Genomic DNA, 22340 nt, shown 5'->3' with positions numbered 1-22340 from the left:
TAAAGATTAGGTTGTATTAAATCTAATTGTATTTGCTTCTTCTCCACTAGAAACCAACAATCAGCTTTTCATGTTTCTTGTTTTCTTAAGGTTTTATTAGCATTCATATTTGGTGTATTGGAGGACTCATTTTTCCAAGAGAGTTTATTACATTTGATGCAAAACAAGAATGAGAAATGAATTAGTGATTTCATTCTAAAAGAGAATAATAAAGAAGGCAATGTGTTGATAGTTGAAATTCAGTGTGGAATTATTCATTCTTTTTTGTGAGCATGACTCTCCAAAGCAATTTTCGGGCCAAATAGCAGTACTGTGAGAGGCATTCCAGGCACTGCAGATGTTTACCAGGTTATTTGGCACTGGCTTTCAAGAAAAGGCTGTATTTGTGGCCTCCAGCATGGAGTGGTCCCCAGCAGAGGCACCAGTGGCCTTTCTGTGAGTTTGACAGGTTGCCCCAGGGAGCCGCATGATGGGGGAATGCAGATGAGGGGTGTGTGTGTTAGAGGAGAGAGACACTGAGTTGACCTGAATTTCTGTATTAATGTTCCCCGTCCCTGCATTTATTAGCATAGATTTCTAAGCATTAGTTTCTCGCACAGGTGATAATAACAAAAACAATCAATAATGAGGGATATGCCACTCTTGCTCTTGAGGTATGCCCTGTAAGACATAATTGTTTCACACGTATTTGAATATTCTTCCTTTGAATATTCTCACCTGGAGAACTTTTCCCTTTAAGCCAAGACTCAAAACATTCTGACAGTCCAATATTGTACTTATCAGATCCAAAAACACCTGAGAAACACTATTCTATATAATGCAGCTACTGTACGGTAACTGCTATATTATGGTAGACTGCTATATTATCTGCAGATAAAGACATACCCAAGACTGGGAAGAAAAAGAGGTTTAATTGGACTTACAGTTCCACATGGCTAGGGAGGCCCTAGAATCATGGTGGGAGGTGAAAGTTTCTTCTCAGGTGGCTGGGGCAAGAAAAAATGAGAAAGAAGCAAAAGTGGAAACTTGTGAGACTTATTCACTACCATGAGAATAGCATGGGAAAGACCAGCCCCATGATACAATTTTCTCCACCTGTGTCCCTCCCACAACATGTGGGAATTCTGGGAGACAATTCAAGTTGAGCTTTGGGTGGGGACACAGCCAAACCTTGTCAACTGCAAATTCAATTTTCACAAAATTGTGAGTTAAAAACATTTTTCCATTTGCAAATTTTATTTATAGCAATTGTGCTTATAAGGTTTATTGATCTATAGTAAATGTTTATAATGAAGACAGTGTCTCTAAACACCTCAGTAGTTCACGTATAAGGTAGCTCCACCAAAGAGCAGCACTGGCACATTCATTCCTTTTATTTGTAATTACATATTTTAAAGCAATATCATTTTTAATTGGCAAATTATAATTGTATATATTTATGGGGTAAAAATGTTTATTCTAAAATTAGTAATTTTTCTTTGATTTTCTGTAAATAAAGCTTATAAATATTGAGTTTGAAAGACTACATTTCAAAAGATAGCATTGAGTTAATCAAAATACTCACTTTCAGTAACTATTTCTAATTTCATATTATTGGTGTATATGAGGTTGGTGTAAAGGTAATTGAGATTTTTGCCATTGAAAGTGATAGCAAAAACCACAATTACTTTTATACCAACGTAAAATACAGGTAATTCTCTATAATATTTATGTGCCTTATAAGTAAAATACAATAATTTTATTGGAATCTTACGACAGTTTATTAAATTTTATCACATAGATTAGTTGATGTTCACCCTGATCTCGTTAATTAGACTCTCCTTTGTATCTGTTTTTTTGTTCGTTTGCTGTTAAAGAGACCTGATCTTGCTCTGTCATCCGGGCAGGAGTGCAGTGGTGCAATCATAACTCACTGCAGCCTTCAACTCCTGGCCTTAAGCATTCCTTCTGCCCCAGCCTCCCTACTAGCTGGGACCACAGGCATGAGACACTGCACCCAGCTCTTTACATCTTCAGATAGTAGGCACAAGAAGTGATGTTTGGAGCACCTTTGGTAATGAGCGGCATAATCCGGTGGGGCTCTGGGTTTTAGAGGCTGCCCAGTGCTTCCCTCTAGATAAGGTTTCCTTCTCTCCTGCTCTGGGAGAACTCGGTCTCACGTGTTCTTCCCAGTTGTCATCCTGGGGGAGCCAATGCCAGGAATTATCCAGGATGCTTTTGCCACGGTGTGTCCTCTGATCTTGATTTTCTTGTTCTCAATCACTTTGCTGCTGCTTCTCTGACTCTTATTCAGAAACATTATATCATTGCATAAATAAAAATAATTAAAACAAAGGGATGCTAAAAGGTTAAATAAAGAATTGTTTTTAACCTGCTGACTAGTATCAGGGCTTAACCATAGGATCCTGTTGTCAACTGCATAGTATGCTTATGGTACTGAAAATATAAATAAATACACACACACGCACACACACACACACACACACACACACACATATACAGTCTGTGACTGTTGAGAGATAGGACATTTCATCTCTGGCATTTGTGAGTCTCTCTATATATATATTTTTTGTTTAATCATTTGGATTTCCATAGTGTAAATAATGCTGCAATGAACATCTTTAAACATTTTTTTTTTTGTATTGGAAATCATGCTCATTAGAGATTTCTGTAAATTTAATGCTAGGTTTAATGTTACAACTGATTTTTTGTGGCTCTATTCTAATGGCTTTCCCAAACAGTTGTAGCAGATAATGTTGCCATTATTGAGTTGCCCAGATGACTCACTAGCACTGAGTGTTGTTATTTTAAAGAGGAAACAATGCCGTTTCATTAGTTTATTAAGTAGGAAAAAGCTATGGATAATACCGAAACCTTATGACTCTATGGAATGCCTACGCTTTGGCAAATGTTAATGAAGACAACCTCCAAACGGCACTTACATCAATCTTGCAAGCACCAAGGCCACACTGCAAGTGCACGTATCATATCTCCTGGTTGGTTTCTTCCATTGTTCTCACATTATGTTTATGGTAACATCCAATCCCGTTAATATTAAACACAGACCGATTCATATTCTGGGCCTTGCCTGCCTTTTCAGTCTAACCTCTGCGTAATCCCATGTCATGCCCTCTGTGTTCCCAGCCCCTATTCGGTGGCCCCGCCGACCCTGCTCTGTCTGTTTTCCTGTCACTCCTCTTTTTTCCCAGGTCATGAACACAGAAACCTAAAGTCTAGAATTCTGAGAAACACCTCTCATAATAATACGTTGTTTTGTTTTTCAACATTTACTTACAAGTTTCAAAGCTATAGGCTCACTCTAGCATTGTCAGTGGTTAGCGAATTTACATACAAAATTGAAATGTCCATTTCAATTCGTTCTCCACAGGAAAGATCCCTCTGCAGAAGCTCGGAGCTTTTATTTTATTACTCGTTTTCAGTGAGTGGTGAGGACAGCGATCAGTGACCTCATGCTCTTTTAAAACACATTGTATTGCTTGGTGCTGAGGTCGGTTTCAGCAGAATTACAGGACGGGGAGGAGGCTCCCCCAGAATTGGTGCTGCACCGTGTGGCTTTGCTGCTGTATTAGGAGCAAGTTCCCCGTCACCGTTATGGACGAGGCTGTGCCTAAAGATTCAGGGCTGCTAGAGAGGGCTTCTGCTGCTTCCAGTGCTCCCGCCCTCTTAGACAGAGGGGGCCAGAGGCGTGTGCACAGTGGCTATGTAGCTTTAAGATCACAGTATCAGATGACACCTAATTTATGGATTAGTTAATTCTTACTGATTTATGAGTAAATTTTTAAATCACACAGACTGCAAACATGCGTTATATCTCGTTACCTAGAGTTTATTCTAGGGAGCATAAAAGATGGAATGATAAAGCACAATAAATTATATGTTATAAAAATTGTACTGATAGTAGTTGCCAGCTTAGTGATTGTACAGTTTTTGTTTTTTTTTTTTTTAAGAAAAGACTAGAGACTGGAACGGATTTTCCTATTGTATTTGTATTAAACAGTTAAACAAAACGACAACATATTTCCCAGTTAGGAGTACTTAGACTGGCAGTATATTTCCTCTTTAAAATAAAAGGGAATTATTAGGTGCATACTTGCTCAACATCCTTTATAGGCCCCTTTTATTATTATTTGTATGACTTTCTTAAATAATTTACATCATATACCTTTTTTGCAAGGTAAACTGTCAGATTTCTTTTTGGTATGTGTCATATTCCTTTTAAAGATCACGTTAAGTATTTATTAAATGCATATGGTTGTAATTCTAATAATAACTATATTGGTCTGCATGGCAACTACTTGGAAAATATACATTATTACATTTATATTCAACAACTTCATCTTAAGCAGCTACGTGGGATCACACTCCTCTTCTAAATTCCATTGTAATTTAACCTCGCAAGTATAAGCTTTATTTTGTCTATTTGTTTGTTTCAGCCTATGAATTACAGAACTGTCCAGATCCACCCCCATTTCAGAACGGGTACATGATCAACTCGGATTACAGTGTGGGGCAATCGATATCATTCGAGTGTTATCCTGGGTACATTCTAATAGGCTATCCTGTCCTCACTTGTCAGCACGGGATCAACAGAAACTGGAACTACCCTTTTCCAAGATGTGATGGTAGGTTTATCGTTTTGCTTGGGGGCAATTGAATGTTTCATGGGCATAACAGCACATTAAATATGAAATGAACATACCCAATATTTAATTTATTCAATAAATATTCATTGAGAATCTCTTATGTTTTACTCACTCTACTTAGTGTTTCAGGAATATGTCGTATACCAGGAAGTTAGAAATAAAGAAACAGGAATTGATAAGGGTAGCAAGACAGTAAGCACAAGAGGAGTGTTATACTGAGCTGCAGGGAAGGAGATGGCACAGGCTTGGCGTTTCCATGGTGTCAGCAGCGTTCAGCTTGACAGCACATTGCAGGACCAGAGGGAAAAAGGGTACTTATTAGTTTGATCCTGGGTGTTTCTTGTTTAGCTTTTATAATTATTGCTTTTGCGTTTCAAAAACTGAGCTCATGGTTGTAGTGGGCCTTGAAAGGTACATAGCATTTTGCTGCTTGGAGATGGAACACTCCAGGTAGAAGCAGTGTAAGAAAAAGTGCAGTGTAGATGCAGCCTTGGAGAAGACAGTAGAGTGGTTTAGTAGTGCAGGAGGACAGTTTCTTGGGAGAGGTTGGAGCCAAGTTCTTGTTCAATGGTACAGCAGAAGACCTGGCCTCTTTAGAAGTCCTTTCCTGAGCAGAAATCCTGACTTTAATGCTTCTGTGTGACTAATTTTTATGAGGACTTTGACATTTTTTCAATATCAAATTAAAATAAGTAGATACATACTATGTTTAGGAAGAATGCATATGTAACAGAAAATTTACTCTAAACCCAATATTCTAACACTATACATACAGAACCTTTGAATAAAAAAATAGTAAAATTACCAACTCCGGGGACCTTTGAAATGCTAAACACTTGTATCCTGTGGGGAAAAGGGAAAGACATCTAGTCATGTTTTAATTTCTACTGAAGAAGTAAAAGAAGCACATCAGTGGACTTTTAAAATTATGGTTTTCACCTATATTTATGTATTCTATATTATTATAAAAATAGCTACAAACAATCCTTCAGCCATATTTTAAGTGTCTTATCTCAATCTAATATTTAGTTAGATATAGAATAGCACTTAAAATTAATTTTATAAAATAAGAATAGCAGTAACCTGTCTGGGGTATTTTTCATTAAAACATTTTTTAAAAGCTCTATGTCTGCTTTCCATTTTAGAAACTCATATATATGTATAAATTACTTTGAAATTATCAACTTTGAAATCTCTTATTTGCAAGTTTGGTGTGAAGACTTTGAATTCATATGTAAATGGTAGACTCTCTGGCTTGATATTTTAAAAACTACAATTAAATGTTTAATTTCATTCTATTGCTTTTTCAAGCTTAGGTTTTCAATATGGAAATAACTGCCCTGGCTTGGAATTATTTTGTCAGTGTGAAAATAACAAAATCTACCTTTTTGGATAGAATTTAAAGTGATTCCATCATTCCTAATTCCAGCATGGTATATAACATCACCCAGAATCAGCTAAATTCTGGATGAGTTTAAAGCCTAAAGCCCTTCAGACTCCCAAAACCAGTCTGAGGCTTCATTCTCCATTAGAAGAACTCACAAACGTCCCTAAAAGCTTGTTACTATGGTTTTAACAGGGAGAGGGTATGTCAATATCTTCCAGGGAAAAGACACGCAGGGCAGAGTCCAGGAGGGTGCCTCACCCTCTCAGAAACCACTTGTGACCACAGACAGGGGACCGCCACCCTGGTCACCTCCCCCAGTCTTAGTTTTGAGGTTTCTAGTGGGGCTCTGTTTTGTAGGCAGGACTGAGGGATTGACTGCCCAATGGCTGATATCAGCCTCCAGGTAGGCAGGTGTGCCCCGCACACCCGGACCTAAACCATGTGGTTGGTTTTCATGGTGTAGCCAGCCCAACGTGACATTGCTAGATGGGACCAATCACATACTTCACAAAGACACCTCCTAGGAGTGAGCACAAAGGCGACGTTCTTTACTAAACAAGCATTTTTACTATTATATTTACAATTTTACTAATACTCATAAACCAAATAAAAAAACTGAAACACAGGATTCATGTAAAAGTTTATCATAAATACTGAAAGCAATTAAAGAACCTAAAAGATTTTCTAAGAATCACCTAATGTATGTTTAATATCCTTTTCATATAAAAAAGAGATTATTTAACACAAAAAGATGCTTTACTTGTGAAAGTATATTTCTTAAAAATGTCATTGTTTCCTAAGAATGATCAGGCTATTCATATGTGTATTACTCACTTATGTTGCAGTAGTTTCCCCAGAGACAGCAGTAAACACTGTCGACAACTCTATATCTTCATGTAACATGTATTTTATTAATTGACAGTAGTTTATGATTTCAGATTTATGGTTACTATGTAGGTCAAGCATACTAAAAAACCATCTTCAAAGGTCCAGCACGGTAGACTTCAAAAGAACTTCAGAAAAAAACAGAGATAGTTTAAACATTAACTTCTGGATGTCTTTATTAAAAATTAGCCAGTTTAGATAAATAATAAAATAATTATAAATCCGAAGGCATCAGTCTTTACAAGTATGTATGAAATCAGTTTGTCTTTACATGCTGTAAATACTTACACGTTAAGCTGCATAAGAATCTATTACATGAAGTTAATATATTATCAACTTATCTGAAAAACTGTGATTTGCAGATATATCTATGAAAGTAAACAAATGAAAGAATATGTCTCTGAAAATTACTTCAGATATTCAAGACATTGTTTTCTGTTAGTAATGTAATTACACAGACGTTTTTTTCAAAAAGGGTTATAGGCCAGGTGCCATGGCTCATACCTGTAATTCCAGCACTTTGCAAGGCTTAGGTGGGTAAATCACCTGAAGTCAGGAGTTTGAGACCAGCCTGGCCAACATGGCAGAACCCCATCTCTACTAAAAATACACAAATTAGCCCAGTGTGGTGGCAGGTGCCCGTAATCCCAGCTACTTGGGAGGCTGAGGCAGGGGAATTACTTGAACCCGGAAGGCAGTGGTTGTAGTGAGCCAAGATAGCACCATGGAGAAACTCCATGTCAAAAAATAAATAAATAAATAAAAAGGCTTTTAATTGTTAAAATATGATTAAGAAGAGTTTGGCTTATTAACTTACTAAATGTAATTTTATAATTAAATATTCATTCACACAAATATAGTTCAAGAATTTTGAATATTTTGTTAACCTAATTAATCATTTAACACTGAAATGTTTATGCATAAAAATATACTTTTCGGTATTTAAAAAAAATTTAAACACTATCATAATAAACGACTTAAATGCATTAGTATGTGTTTTGTGGGGAGCTGTGTAGACAGAGATAATTATTAGTGCAAATAATATGTTGTGATAGGTATGTGGCAGCTTCTTTGAATTTGACTAATTTTGTAACCAGAAAACAATTTTATTGCAAAATTGACATAAGAAATCCAACCAGCTAAACAATATATTATTATATACATACTTTTTAAAATTAAGGTTTACCAAGTTGATCGGTAAATGCAGAAAATAATCTTTCTCAGTAATAGAGAATAAAAATAACCGTAAAGAATGCAACCCTGTTTCTTTATTTTTCTTACTGACATTCACAAATATGTTTTGAAAATCTCCATTACCAAACAACAATTTCCAAGATAAAGTGCACTCTGGCTTCTTACCTGAAAATACTTCTAAGGAAACCAGAGTAAGAGAAGGAAGAAAGAGGATGTAGGGAATCACTCTGGTGCGCTATGCACTAGGTGAGATTAAGCTTTCAGTGTTTGGATACATTAATAACAAAGATATTTTATATTAATAAATATGCATATATTTATATTTATTATAACATATTTATTTTATATTAGTCAATGTTTATGCCCAATATATTTGTTGGTTTTTCAATATGGAATTCCTTTCATATTCTTAATGTTTAGGCAGAAAACCTAACATAATCCTAGAGAAAATCATCTGTAAATTATCTGTCAGTCTCTTAGCAAACATTCAAGGTTTTAAAATTTAAATTATTTTGTTTTCACTTGGTTTGCTTATTTGAGATGGGATCTTACGCTGTTGCCCAGGCTGGAGTGCAGTGGTGCGGTCACTGCTCACTGCAGCCTTGACCTGCCAAGCTCAGGCAGTCTTCCCACTTCAGCCTACCAAATAGCTGGGACTACAGGCACGTGCTCCCATGCATGGCTAATTAACAAGAACAGCAACAACAAAAATATTATAGATGAGCTCTCTCTGTATTGCCCAGCCTAGTCTTGAACTCCTGGGCTCACAAGACCCTTCTGCCTCAGCCTACCAAAGTGCCAGGATTCCGGTTATGAGCCATTACACCCAGCCTGTCTTAATTTTAATTTGATGTAGTATCACTTGATGTGTTCTATTTGTGTCTTCAGAGTAAGCCACATTGCATGAGGAGAGGAAAAGGCAGAACAATAATGAGATGTTTCCTTGTATTTCTGCCTTCCTGTGCCATCCCACCAGTTGGTTTTCCAGTTTTCCGGTTTTCCAGTATCTCCTAGCTCTGGCATCATATCTGAGCCAGAGACAGTGACATGCACCCATCACTTCTGTGGGTGTGAACCACCAAAAGTCCCTCCTTCCCACATAGCCGGGATGTCAATTCAGGAAGGGAAGCCTCGGTGGTACTTGAGGCCAGGGTAGGGAGTGGTGCAGGGGGGCAGGCCAATGGCGTCGGGGAACCTGGATGAGTTTCCCATTGGGCATGACATTCCAGCTAGATATCACCGCCATCACTTTTAACACAGCTACTGCTGGCTTTAGAATTGGATAAAAATATACAGTTTTGTTATATATCTTTATTCTCTGGAAAAATACATGAGCAAATGACTTGGGCAATTCCCTTTTTCACTGCTTTGCACAGCAACGCTCTCTCCCACATGAACATCCCGGGTACTCATGGGCATGGAAATGCGTGTACATCTCTGTACTCCATGGCTCCCGGGAGTGGAGGGAGTGTGGCCTCTCCCTCACTTTTAGTTGCTGATGCCCATGGTCAGCTGCTTGTCTTCCTGGCCAGGCATGGACCACAGTCTCCCAGGCAGACAGGTGAGGAGCTGGGAGGTACCTGCTGTGCTCCACGTAGAGCTTTCTCCTTGATCTCACTCCAGACTCCGCTTTGAAACCCGCCTTCAGGGAGGAAGGAGGGGGTTGGGGGGATAGGTTTCTGCAGAGACAGGCACACTTCCTGCAGAGGCAGATCACATGCCCCAGCCCCAGTCTCTGCAGAGCTCAGTGAGACGCCACCACTTGGGGAAATGCAAACTTGCCTTTGATGACAGTATAGGGAGGATAAAGACTTTTTGGAGCTAGATAAAGATCAAGCCAGGGGAAATGAGAGAGGAAATTTTGACTCCACTTTTCAGAGTCCTCTTTTTTTCATCTCTAGACTACCCAGTGGGAGGGCAAGAGGATTTTGCTTTGAGAGAATTTTGTGTGCTCACGGATAGAATATTATTATCTTATGTGATAATGAGCGTCTGTTCTTTTCCTTCACAGCACTTGCACCAGTTGAATTTTAAACTTATGTAGTGTTTGTTTAATATCTCTCTTCACTATTCAGTAAGCTTTTTACAAAGGCAGCAACACAGTTCACCATGACAGATGCAGCCCCAAGCACCCTTCCTGGTACATGATTGGCTCTCAGTAGATACTTGTTGAGTAAGTCAGTGAAAAGATGTGTGACTTGAATTTCATAGATAAATCATGGCAAGAATCACTGACTTGCTCAATGTCATAGAGCTGTGCAGTGGCATAAAGAATATTGGAATTGGGAGTGTATTCTACCAAGAAAGTCACCGCCTCATTCGTTGTGCCCTTTAAGAGGTGGAAACCATCTTTTTGTTTTGTTTTCCCAATAGGAAGCGTGCTAATATATATATATATATATTATGCTAATATATATTGTGCTAATATATATATATATATATATATATATAATGTGGTTATATAACCACAAGATTCAACTTGAAAAGCAAAAATGCGAAAGGGCAACCTTAATTAGCATTGTAAGTCCACACTAAATTAATATCACGGAATCACCTGTAAAGGGTTTCAGCCCAGTTGCTTCCATGGGCTTACTATGAGAGTGCTTTCTGGTTATTCTCTAACTCATCAGTTCATCCACTCTTTATGGTCTAGTGTTTGTCCTGATCTGAGCTAGACAGTAGGGACTGATGAAAAGAGTTAGTGGCTGGGGTGGGTGGAGATACTTTGTCACCTAGTGGCTGGCAGTCTCGTGGGACCCGTGTGGTCTGTGAGCAGACCCTGGACCTCTAGAGCCAGAGCAGCTAGGGAAGACTTGAAGGAGGCAGTGACATGGAGATGAGTTTTGAAGGAAGAGACACATTTGCCTTGGCATTAAATAGAAGAAAGGCATGTGAACACTCCCTGAACGTCTGAAGGGGAGGAAAAGTGCACTGCCAACAGGAGAAAAAAGGTAGCTTGTTTTGGGGACAGCATGGTTTATGGTCCCGTTAATATTATTTGAGACATAGCCTCTTCCAGTCACCCAAGCAGGAGTGCAATGGCGCAGTCTTGGCTCACTGCAATCTCCGCCTCCTGGGTTGAAGCAGTTCTCCTGTGTCAGCCTCCTGAATAGCTGGGATTACAGGTGTGCACTACCATGTGTGGCTAACTTTTGTATTTTTCATAGAGATGGGGTTTCACCATGTTGGTAGGACTGGTCTCGAAATCCTGACCTCAGGTGATCCACCCACCTCAGCCTCCCAAAATACTGGTGTTATAGGCGTGAGCCACTGTGTGTGGCCTATGGTCCCATTCTACAGATCGCAAGTTTCAGAGTGTCCCAAACCCTGACCTCATATAATTTATGGAAATGGAGGCTCCCAGAGGTAACTTACTTCTCCAGACAAATCCAGGTTTGTCTGACTGCAAACCTCACTGAGTAATAATCATGCTATAAAACTTCTAAAATAGTCTCTATATACGGTCCCTTCTTCTGATGATGCGCATCTCCAGCAGGGTTCAGTCCAGTGTTTTTTTCAAATCAATATGCATCTGTGCAGGTTGGCACTGTAGCGTGTCCTGCCTCATGGTATATTCTGACTGTTTTATCTGCTTCTGTATTTGGGCCTTTTTCCTCCACCGAAATTCTATACCGTTGGCGGCAACTCTAGCACAGCCCTCCAAAGTTCAAGCAGGCTGTGAATACTCACCTTATAACTCTTAGATGCTGCTTTGGTTTCCAAGTTCACAGTTTTATGACTTTGATGTAGTATATCCATATTTGAATTAAAGACTGTATTTCAGCTGATTCCATTGATATTTGGACATTTCATTTTCCATAAATAAAATAATTGTCATTGCAATAACATAAATTTCTTAAGAAAAAAATAAATTGGGTATTGTTGTAGTTCTTCGTGTCATTGAATGCTAGTAAAAACTGGGAATGCTTCCACAAAACATCCCTTACATAATCTTACTTCTTCAGGGATAGGTCTGTAAAGAATTGATAGTTTCTTTGTTTTAAGGCAAATAGACTTAGATGGCACTCTTTCAGATGGCTTATAAATAGGGCCTAGCAGTGTGACTTAAAACAAAAAAAAGTATTTACATATTATGAATACTTTCCCCATAATTCATTGTGCTGGACACTTGAATGGGTTATCAGCAGGTCACAGGTGATAACTAAGGACTTTATTTCAGTCATAGGAGAATAAATGTATTCTAAAGGGGTTTTGAAGATATGGAGAATATATTAAATAAAACTGAGGTAATGTAGCTTAGATGTATGATTCTTTTAAGGTCTTCAGATTTTAGTGTAGTAATTTTGAAAAAATTCTCATTCAGATATATTTGACATTTATTTCCCGTCAGGAAAAATGTTGGCCAAGGTACTTTGAAGTCAAATATTTAGGTTTCTACTTTTTAAAATCAGGTGTTATGGCAACTGATTTTCCCGGCTTCCTCTGCAGCTCCTTGTGGGTACAATGTAACATCTCAGAACGGCACCATCTACTCCCCCGGCTTTCCTGATGAGTATCCAATCCTGAAGGACTGTATTTGGCTCATCACGGTGCCTCCCGGGCACGGAGTTTACATCAACTTCACGCTCTTGCAGACAGAAGCTGTGAATGATTACATTGCTGTTTGGTATGAGAACCTCTCAAGTCAAAATATCAATTGTGATAAACGATTGTGACTTAGCACACATATGCCGTTGATATACAGGGCACATACTTTAGAATAAACCTCTTAGATACTAGAGAAGAAATTCACCAGTGAAATCCAGAGATACAGGGAATCAATTTCACATAGTACATGTGGGTTTTGCTACATGATAGAAATAGGCAGAATTATGTCTGTGTGTTTGCATCTATCTGTGTGTGTGTGAAGGATGTGTGTTTATATTTGGATGTGTGTGGGGTTTATATGTGTGTGATGTGTGTTTGTATGGGTGTGTCTCTGTGGTGTGTGTGGCCTGTGTTTGTCTGTGTGTGGCTTATATGTGTGTTTGTGTGTGTGTGTCATGTATGTTGTGTGTTTGTGTTATGTGTACAAGTGTTGTGTCTGGTGTGTGTGGTTGTGTGTGGTGTGTTTAGTTTGTATGTGTGTGTGCTGTGTGTGTAGTATGTGTGGTTATTTTGCGTATGTTGTCTGTGTGTGTTGTGTCTGGTGTTTGTGGGGGGAGTGTGTGCCTGTGTGGTATTTGTGGTGTGTGTGTTATGTAGTTTGTATGTGTATTGTGTGTGGTTTGTGTGTTGTGTGTCCGATATGTGTTGTGTGTGTGCATTTGTGTATCTGTGTGGGCGTATGTGTGTGCATGTGGTGTGTGTGATATGTGTGCATGTTGTATATGTGATGTATGTGAGTGTAGCGTGTGTGTTGTGTGTGGTTTGTGTGTGCATATGTTGTGTCTCTGTGTAGGGTGTATGGGGTATGTGTGCATGTTGTGTCTGTGTGGGGTGTGTGTGTGTGTGCCTGTGTGGTGTTTGTGGGGATATGTGTGGTACATAGTATGTGTGTGTGTGCATGTTGCATTTCTGTGTGGTGTGTTTGTGTGTGTTGTGTCTGGGTGGTGTTTGTGGGGGGAGTGTGTGACTGTTTGGTATTTGTGGTGTGTGTGTTATGTAGTTTGTGTGTTGTGTGTGGTTTGTGTGTTGTGTGATATGTGTTGTGTGTGTGCATTTGTGTATCTGTGTGGGCGTATGTGTGTGCATGTGTGTGTGATATGTGTGCATGTTGTATATGTGCTGTGAGTGTAGCGTGTGTGTTGTGTGTGGTTTATGTGTGCACATGTTGTGTCTCTGTGTAGGGTGTATGGGGTATGTGTGCATGTTGTGTCTGTGTGGGGTGTGTGTGTGTGCCTGTGTGGTGTTTGTGGGGATATGTGTGGTACACAGTATGTGTGTGTGTGCATGTTGCATTTCTGTGTGGTGTGTTTGTGTGTGTTGTGTGTCTGCGTGCATATTGTGCATTTGCGTGTGTGCCATGTGTGGTGGTTTGTATGTGCATGTGCGTGTTGCTTGTGGTATGGCTGCAGTCTTGTGGAAGTCCACAATGGGGCAGGAGCCGGAGACAGTGGCCAGGACAAGGAAAGCAGGGCCTGGAAGGGCATGAGATGGGCTTTGTTCTCCAGGCAGTAAGGATGCATTTGGGCTCCAAGAGGCAGAGGATGGTGGGCTCATTTGGAAGGAATAAAGTAGCAGAGGACAACAAAGGTGGCTGGCTTTGAGGCTATGGAAATAGATCAGACATCGAAGATGACAAGGACCAGAACCAGTGGATGTGAGAACGAGGAGAAACAGAATTTGAAATACGAGGTCGACCACATCAAACTGCCACTCCAAAACCAAACCAAACCAAAACAGCACTCTGTGGCCGGCCATGCCCGATAGATTCAGCTCCATATTTAGAAGGTAAAAGCCACAGGTGTTGACATTTTTTTCTTGTTTTTTTGAGATGGAGTCTCGCTCTGTCACCCAGGCTGGAGTGCAGTGGCATGATCTTGGCTCACTGCAACCTCCACTTCCCAGGTTCAAGCGATTCTCCTGCCTCAGCCTCCCAAGTAGCTAGGACTACAAATGCATGCCACCACGCATGGCTAATTGTTACAATTTTAGTACAGATGGGGTTTCACCATGTTGGCCAGGCTGATCTCAGACTCCTCATCTCAGGTGATCTGCCTACCTTGGCCTCCCAAAGTGCTTGGATTACAGGCATGAGCTACTGTGCCTGGCAAGTGTTGACATTTGACTTGTGCCAAGCGCCCACAGAAGACTAATGAAAGACAGAGACTGGAGGGTTCCTCAGCCTTGTGGGCATTCAACATCTTGATGTTTCCAAACACAGGATCCACAGAATGGATGTGTTTTATTGCTTTTATGAAAAATTATTAATTCATTAGCCAAAGTTTCCATAAATCCCACTCATAAATAAATATACTTAGTCTGCTGCCTCTTTCTGTCTCTCCCAGGGACGGTCCCGATCAGAACTCACCCCAGCTGGGAGTTTTCAGTGGCAACACAGCCCTGGAAACGGCGTACAGCTCCACCAACCAAGTCCTGCTCAAGTTCCACAGTGACTTTTCCAATGGAGGCTTCTTCGTCCTCAATTTCCACGGTCAGTTGATTTTCACTCCCTTAATTAAGACTGAGAATTCCATGCGGCGTTTCCTGCCGTGTTGGCCCACGCCTTGGTTCCAGCTGGAGTTTCTTGAGCCAGCCGAGGGTGTGTATGATTCTCTTGCATTGGAGGCCAGAGTTTCCTGTGGTCCTTCTTTTGTTTAATGATATCTTTATCATTTCACATGGTATCAAGCTTGGATTTATTGCAAGATAAATGTATGCTAAGTGAAACTCTGAGACGAAGTCCATTGAACGAGATTTGGTACCTTTTGTAGACTACTCATCCCTGCCTCAAGATAAAGTGTTACAGCAAATACCATATAACTGTAAATAGTGTGAGAGCAAACCTGCAGTAATCCTCGGAATGCACTCTAAATAATATGCAAAATGTCAATCAGTCTCATCTCACACAAGCACTGCCACCCACAGAACTCCTCAGGACAAGGAACAGAGCAGACTTTATCAGATTTACACACGGACAGGGAGTCAGGTCATGATTGTGGAGTCATTATTCTTGCAGAATTCCAAACATATGTAAAGCGTGTTTATTTTAATACTATTCTGCAAAAAAAAATAATAATTATACATGTTTTTCCTTGGGCTTTAACTAGTTTTTGGCATTAAATAATAACATGAACCTTTAAAGTTTGAGAATTTTGTAAAACAGTGATTCATGAATATAGACATTCAGCCAGTGTACTCAAGCATTGTAACAACTGCAAGATGAATTTTTTGAATAGCTATGTTCATTCACCGAGTGTAATTGCAACTATTATTATTCTTTCCATTAATCATTTAGCATTTCAGCTCAAGAAGTGTCAACCTCCGCCAGCGGTTCCACAGGCAGAAATGCTTACTGAGGATGATGATTTTGAAATAGGTAATATTTTCTCCATTACAAAACCATGAACTCAACATGACATTTTTCATACCCACTTCTCATTGTAATCATTACTCAGAGTAGTTAATGAGTAATTTGTCAGGGAAAAAAAAAACTATGCTTGAAGTATTGCTGAGAATTTATACAGAGGTCACATATCAAATAGAAAATGTCTGTCCTTCTTCATTATCATGATTTTTTTTTTCGTTTTGCTGTTTGAATTTTGCTGTCAGTTTGAACATTTTTTTCCTCTACAACATTTGCTAGTTCATATTTTTTAATAAAGTTTTCAGTGACAGACTTGAGGAGATATTTGTGTTTGGTTAGGGGGCCATGTTCATGCACTTGAGAAAAATCTTAATCGTTTGTGGCTAAAAGGGTGATTCTATAACATTGACATTTCATTGAAACTAAAAGAAAATATTTATTCGTGATATTTAGGAATTCTGCTGTATGATTTTACGTTAATGATTTAATTTATTAAATACTCTTATGGCTATACTGAGAAAGCAGTGATGGCATATGTTTGTCATATAAGTACTGTAACCAAGGATTTTTTGGCTCCAATTCTAAAACTACACCCAGTGTTTCAGACCACAGGTCCAATCATGTGGCCTGATTTCTGGCTTAGTTAATTGGAACATCTTATTACATAGGCCAAGGTCAGAGATGAGTCTCCCTGAATGCTGTAAAGCCATTCGATTCCACAGTCTTGCTTAAATCATAGCATCTATTTTACTTATCTTGTTTTCATCTGCAGTCACTGGGGAAGGGGAAGCAACATGGGTGCACCTGTCAAGGAAGAAAGCTGCCACATCATTTTAGTACTAATATCAGTTAGGGTTAATACAGCATTTTTATAAATTATTAAGTTAAAATGGTATTATGTTTACAAGACTAAAAATAAACAGACATTGTTTCTAAAGAGTTCTGCAAGTTGATTTACTTCATTAAATGGTCATATATGTGTGACACCATCACACACTCAAAGGTCATGGAAACACAGTTTCCTGGTTTGTTGTCTTGACTTTTCCAGGAGACTTTGTGAAGTACCAGTGCCACCCCGGGTACACCTTGGTGGGGACCGACACTCTGACCTGCAAGCTCAGCTCCCAGTTGCAGTTTGAGGGCTCTCCCCCAACATGTGAAGGTATGCACTGTTCAATACTAAAACTACATAGTTATTCAACATGGAAAATTGTACTGTTGGATTGATCTACATCTCTTTGTATAGGTTCAAACTTTATTTAGGAGAGAGTGTCTTACTCTGTCACCCAGGTGGGAGTGCAGTGATGCAATCATGGCTCACCACAGATTGAACCTCCCAGGTGTCAGGTGATCCTCCTACCTCAGCATCCTGTGTAGCTAGAAAGGCAGGCATGCACCACCATGCTTGGCTAATTTTAGAATTTTTTTTTTTTTTTTTTTTTTTGGTAGAAATGAGTTTTTGCCATGGTACCCAGTCTGGTCTTGAACTCCTGGACTCAATCGGTCCACCTGCCTCAGCTTCCCAAATTGCTAGGTTTGCAGTCATGATCCATTGCACCCAGCCTGCACTCAATCTTTATGTGTGCCTTGATCCCATTGCAATGAAACTAACATGGTAACAGAAATATTAGATGATGCTTTTTCTTTTAACTAGTCCCTAGAAAATAAACCAAAGACATATCAAATAAGAAATCATGTTTTTCACAGCAATTTATCATGTAAATGTTCAAAAATGGCAACGCTGAAATAATACCTGAATAATATAACACCTGAATATATACCACCTGCCTTCCACGATGAAAGCTTGCAGAGTGTTTCCTTGATCACATCCTATCTGTTATCTTTCTAGACGTTTATTAAGCCACACTATATTTTTGATGCATTTCGGGGCCAATTTTGAGCATCACTTCATTTTGCTATAAATATATCAGCGTGCGTATAATTAGCTGGCGTTTATCATTTTGATGTAAATTTATAAACAATGAAATGTGCACGTCTCATGTTTTTCTCACATGTGTTTAACACATGTCCATGTGCAAGAAAATAGACAATATACAATAATACAACAAGATACTGAGGCTGAATCTGTTGATTTAATCTCTTAGAAAAGTAGATTACTTTTAAAATATTGTTTCATAGACGTAACTTTCAAGTACCATTGAATAAAAAAGACTGGAACAACTATGCGTAAGCTGAAATGCTCAAGTGAGTCAGAAACATCATTAGTTCATCTATCAGAAAGCTTTCCAAATTAGAAGAGTTCTTTTCTTTATGACTTCAAAATCATCATGAAGTACAGATGTCGTGCTTTTGAGCAATGTGACTCTTTCAAGGAATCTACCTATTGTCATTCCTTAGGGCAAGTGACACAGCAGCTGAAAGGGCCCAGGATTTAGGAAGACAGGACCCAGAGCTTGAGTCACTCAGTCAGGCAGCTTTGAGTAGCTCACTCTTCCCTGCATTGTGCACGGAGAGGATGATTTATCTGCTTTATTTGTGGGCTGTTTAATATTCACTCAGTGAATATTAAATGAATTTATCTTTGTGAGTGTTTTGTAATGTTCATTGCCTTCCCTGTAAAAGGAAGTTTTCTTTTCAGTGCAAAAGTATTGGCTTTGCAATGGTTTTGCAGGTGCTCACACCTGTGAATGGATCTTCTTCAAAGGTGTGATAACTGACCGGGCGCAGTAGCTCACACCTATAATCCCAGCACTTTAGGAGGCCAACGCGGGCAAATCACCTAAGGTCGGGAGTTTGAGACCAGCCTGACCAACATAAAGAAACCCCATTTCTCCTAAAAATACAAAATTAGCCAGGTGTGGTGGTGCACGCCTACTTGGGAGGCTGAAGCAGGACAATTGCTCGAACCAGGGAGATAGAGGTTGCAGTGAGCTGAGATCGCCATTGTTCTTCAGCCTGGGCAACAAGAGTGAAACTCCATCTCAAAAAAACAAAAGTCTGATAACTTGGTGCATTCTCATTCTGGAATGAGGCAGTATCCAAGGAACCCTGAAAGAGAGAAACAATTTTCTACATCTGAAGAAAAATTGGCATACATTTTGGAATGAATTATTACTAGATATCCCTAATAACTTAGATTTTTTTTAAAAAAACTATTAACATTAAAGTTGTATCCACGTGAGAGCCAGTGGGTTCAGGAAACCACTACTTGGGCAGAGGGGCAGACCCTTAGCCTACTCGTCTACTCAGATGCTTAGCAGACCACTGGCTGTGGAAGTCACTGAAATCTGTGCTATAGGGCTGCTCCACTTAGAAGTGGGTGTTGGTTGCATCAGGTGCAAAGTCAGGAGACCAAAGTCATGTTCTCAAAAAAACCCAGCATCTGTAGCATAGTCCAGGAACAACTACAGTCTATTTCTGTATTATTCCTTAAGGTGGGGGTATAAAAAGTGTTCACCTTCTGCCATTCTATTTAACAGTGAACTCAGGAAAACCCTCGCATTTTTTAAGGTACATTTTAATCTCAACAAACAAAGCCTCGAGTTTCTCAGAATAGAAGACCTTAAGCAAAGGTGATCTTAGCTGGAGAGAGAAGAAAGGCATATAGATGTATGTATCAAATGTACTGCCCTAAAAACAGGTGATTTTATTAGGTCATCCTCTCCAGATTAACCTGGTTCTTATTTAAATGATGTTTAATTTATGACAAGCCAAGAATAAAGCATAGTCATGGATTGCATGATGTTTTGATCCATGACAGGCCGTGTATAAACACAGTCCTGCAAGGTTATAATGAAGCTGAAAATTCTATCACCGAGTGATATCTAGCAGTTGCAACGACCTTTTCTGTGTTTAGACGTGTTTAGATGTGTAAATACTTACCGTTGTGTTCCAGGGGCCTGTGGACTTCCGTACAGTCACATGCTGTGCAGGTGTGTAGTCTAGGAGCAATATGGCTTAATTATATAGCAGGCTGTACCATCTGGGTGTGTGTAAGTGTTCCCACACCAAACCGAGGGTCAGGCTGCTATTTCTGTGGCCCAATAATGAGATGCAGATGAACTGGAGAGGAAGAGAGTTTTTATTTCTATAACTGGTTACAGGGAGAAGGCCTAGAAATAATCACCAGACCAACTCAAAATTACGAACTATTTAGAGTTTATACGCTTTCTGAGCTATATGTCTGTGTGAAGTGTGCATTTGTTTAAAGACGTAAGTGATTAACTTTTTTAGACTCTATAACTAAGATCTGAGGCCTGAAGACCTTCCTCTGGAGCCTCAGTAAGTTTACTTAATGTGTCCAGGTACTGGGGTGATTAGCCTATTCTTGTCTCCTGCTAAATCAAAAAGATTTCGAGAGTTCATTTAGAACCCAATACATTCGTCTGTGGAGGCCTGGGTAGTTTCTTTAGACCCCCAATAAAACTTGTTTAATCCTAAAAGGATCCTGTTAGGATCCTTTGTTACCTTGTCATGCTTTAAGTCCCAGAAGAACCCTCGGAAAAATCTCTTGGTGGCTGTTTGTTATATTCCGGGCTTTGTATAAGGCACTGGCTCTTTCAGCTTTTCATATTTAACAGAACCACTGTCAGGACTGAAACAGTTGTTATGGGGGCCTGGTTAGTGAGGTCGGCCTGCCATAGAGGTGCATGCTATTATCCTTGCATGGCGACAAAATCCCCTAAAGACGCATTTCTCACAGCCTGTGCCCATCTTTAACACATGGCTGAATGTGTTAAACAAACATGATTTGACACATGTCTAAATCAATGCCACGTGAGCATTACTCTCTAAATTTCCTCAGTTGTCACAGACATTTACAGGGAGCATTCTGCAGACAAAATTCACCAACTTTTACTCATGCAAAGAGTCCCACACCCTGCTCCACTGCTTGGGAGGCACACAGGATAACCAAATTCTTTTCTCTTTCAAGTCAGGAGTGAATTTGCTTAAAACAGACGGAGAGTGATCTTAACTGTCATTTTCTAAACAACTTATCATTTAAAGACAGGAAATGGGACCCCAGGTGTCTTTTACCAACTCCTTAATCACTGAAGCACTTAATTAACATCTTTCTTGAAGTACTTTTCTACTATTTGATTGATTTAATTGTGCTCAAGTTGGGGCCCATCTCCCAATAAATTCATCATGAAAAATTATATTAGTTATTAGTCTGTCTTCCTCATATGTCATAACCACACTTTTAGAACTTGTACTTTGAAAATTGTCACCATTATCACTTTTGGAGGCCAAGGTGGGTGGATCACCTGAGGTCAGGATTTTGAGACCAGCCTGGCCAACATGGTGAAACCCCATCTCTACTAAAAATACATAAATTAGCCAGATGTGGCAGCAAGTGCCTGTAATCTCAGCTACTCAGGAGGCTAAGGCTGGAGAATCGCTTGATCCCAGGATGCAGAAGTTGCAGTTTGCCAAGATCACACTAGTGAACTGTAACCTGTGCAACAGAGCAAGACTTTGTCTAAAAAAAAAAAAGAAAGAAAGAAAAAAGAAAATTATCACCAATTTTAGGGAAGCAAGGAGAGTGTTAAAACATGCACTCTGAATGAAGAGACCCCCTAAACAGGCTTTGTGTGAGCGATATGGCTGTTTATTCACCTAGGTACGAGTGGGCTGAGTCCAAAAAGAGAGTCAGCAAAGGGCGGTGAGATAGGAGTTTGTTTTATAGGTGTGCGGTAGGCTGTGGAGAGTTGCAGAAGTCACAGTTCAACGCAGTTTTTGCAATCTGGGAAAGGGTTTTAGGGTCTGGAGTCATGAGGTTGACAAAGGTCGGTTGCAAAGTCCAGTTGCCCTCTCAGTAGAGGCAGGAATAAGGAGCAACAGAAGAATGCTTCAGGTTAGTTAGGCACTGCAGGAGTGAATCATCACTTCAGACTTTCTAGTTCCAGGAACTCACTGTATGCGCAGGTCAGAGGCTACCGTGGTGTAGTCCATGGTGCAGTCGGTCAGTCTAAAAGACCTTACAGAGAGTAGGAGAGTGCACTGTTCATTACATGAAGATATTACTGTGCTGGACACTTATCTTAATGGAGAAAACCCTGAGTAAGAAACATCACAGAAGAGACTTTTCTCCTGTTAAGGAAAGAAAAGTATTTCAGAAAGTGAAGAGAATTAAAACAAAGGTTTGGAAACACAAAGGAGGGCGTGGCATCCAGGAAAAAATGACTTTCTACTGCTTGCTCTTAGAGTGTTTCAGGGGGAAGAGGCAGTAAATTAAATCAGCCTGGAAACCTAACGTGGGGACCGGCTTTAAAGGTCT

General features: G+C 39.6%; 1 protein-coding gene across 4 annotated transcripts in view; it reads left to right on the top strand.

Annotated features, from left to right (window-relative positions):
- CSMD1 (CUB and Sushi multiple domains 1) overlaps positions 1-22340 on the top strand; it is a 2142320-nt gene that overhangs the window by 1902990 nt on the left and 216990 nt on the right. For all 4 annotated transcript variants that reach the window (XM_035269622.3, XM_017963591.4, XM_008979004.5 and 1 more), the window contains 5 exons: positions 4455-4643; positions 12580-12757; positions 15081-15226; positions 16031-16111; positions 17148-17261. In XM_035269622.3, the coding sequence (XP_035125513.3) occupies positions 4455-4643; positions 12580-12757; positions 15081-15226; positions 16031-16111; positions 17148-17261 (708 nt within the window). The remainder of the gene's footprint in view (positions 1-4454; positions 4644-12579; positions 12758-15080; positions 15227-16030; positions 16112-17147; positions 17262-22340) is intronic.

Source organism: Callithrix jacchus, chromosome 13, assembly GCF_049354715.1.
Source record: "Callithrix jacchus isolate 240 chromosome 13, calJac240_pri, whole genome shotgun sequence".
Taxonomy (NCBI): domain Eukaryota; kingdom Metazoa; phylum Chordata; class Mammalia; order Primates; family Cebidae; genus Callithrix; species Callithrix jacchus.
Note: the sequence above shows the minus strand (reverse complement) of the source record. Positions and strands in the feature narration are given on the sequence as shown.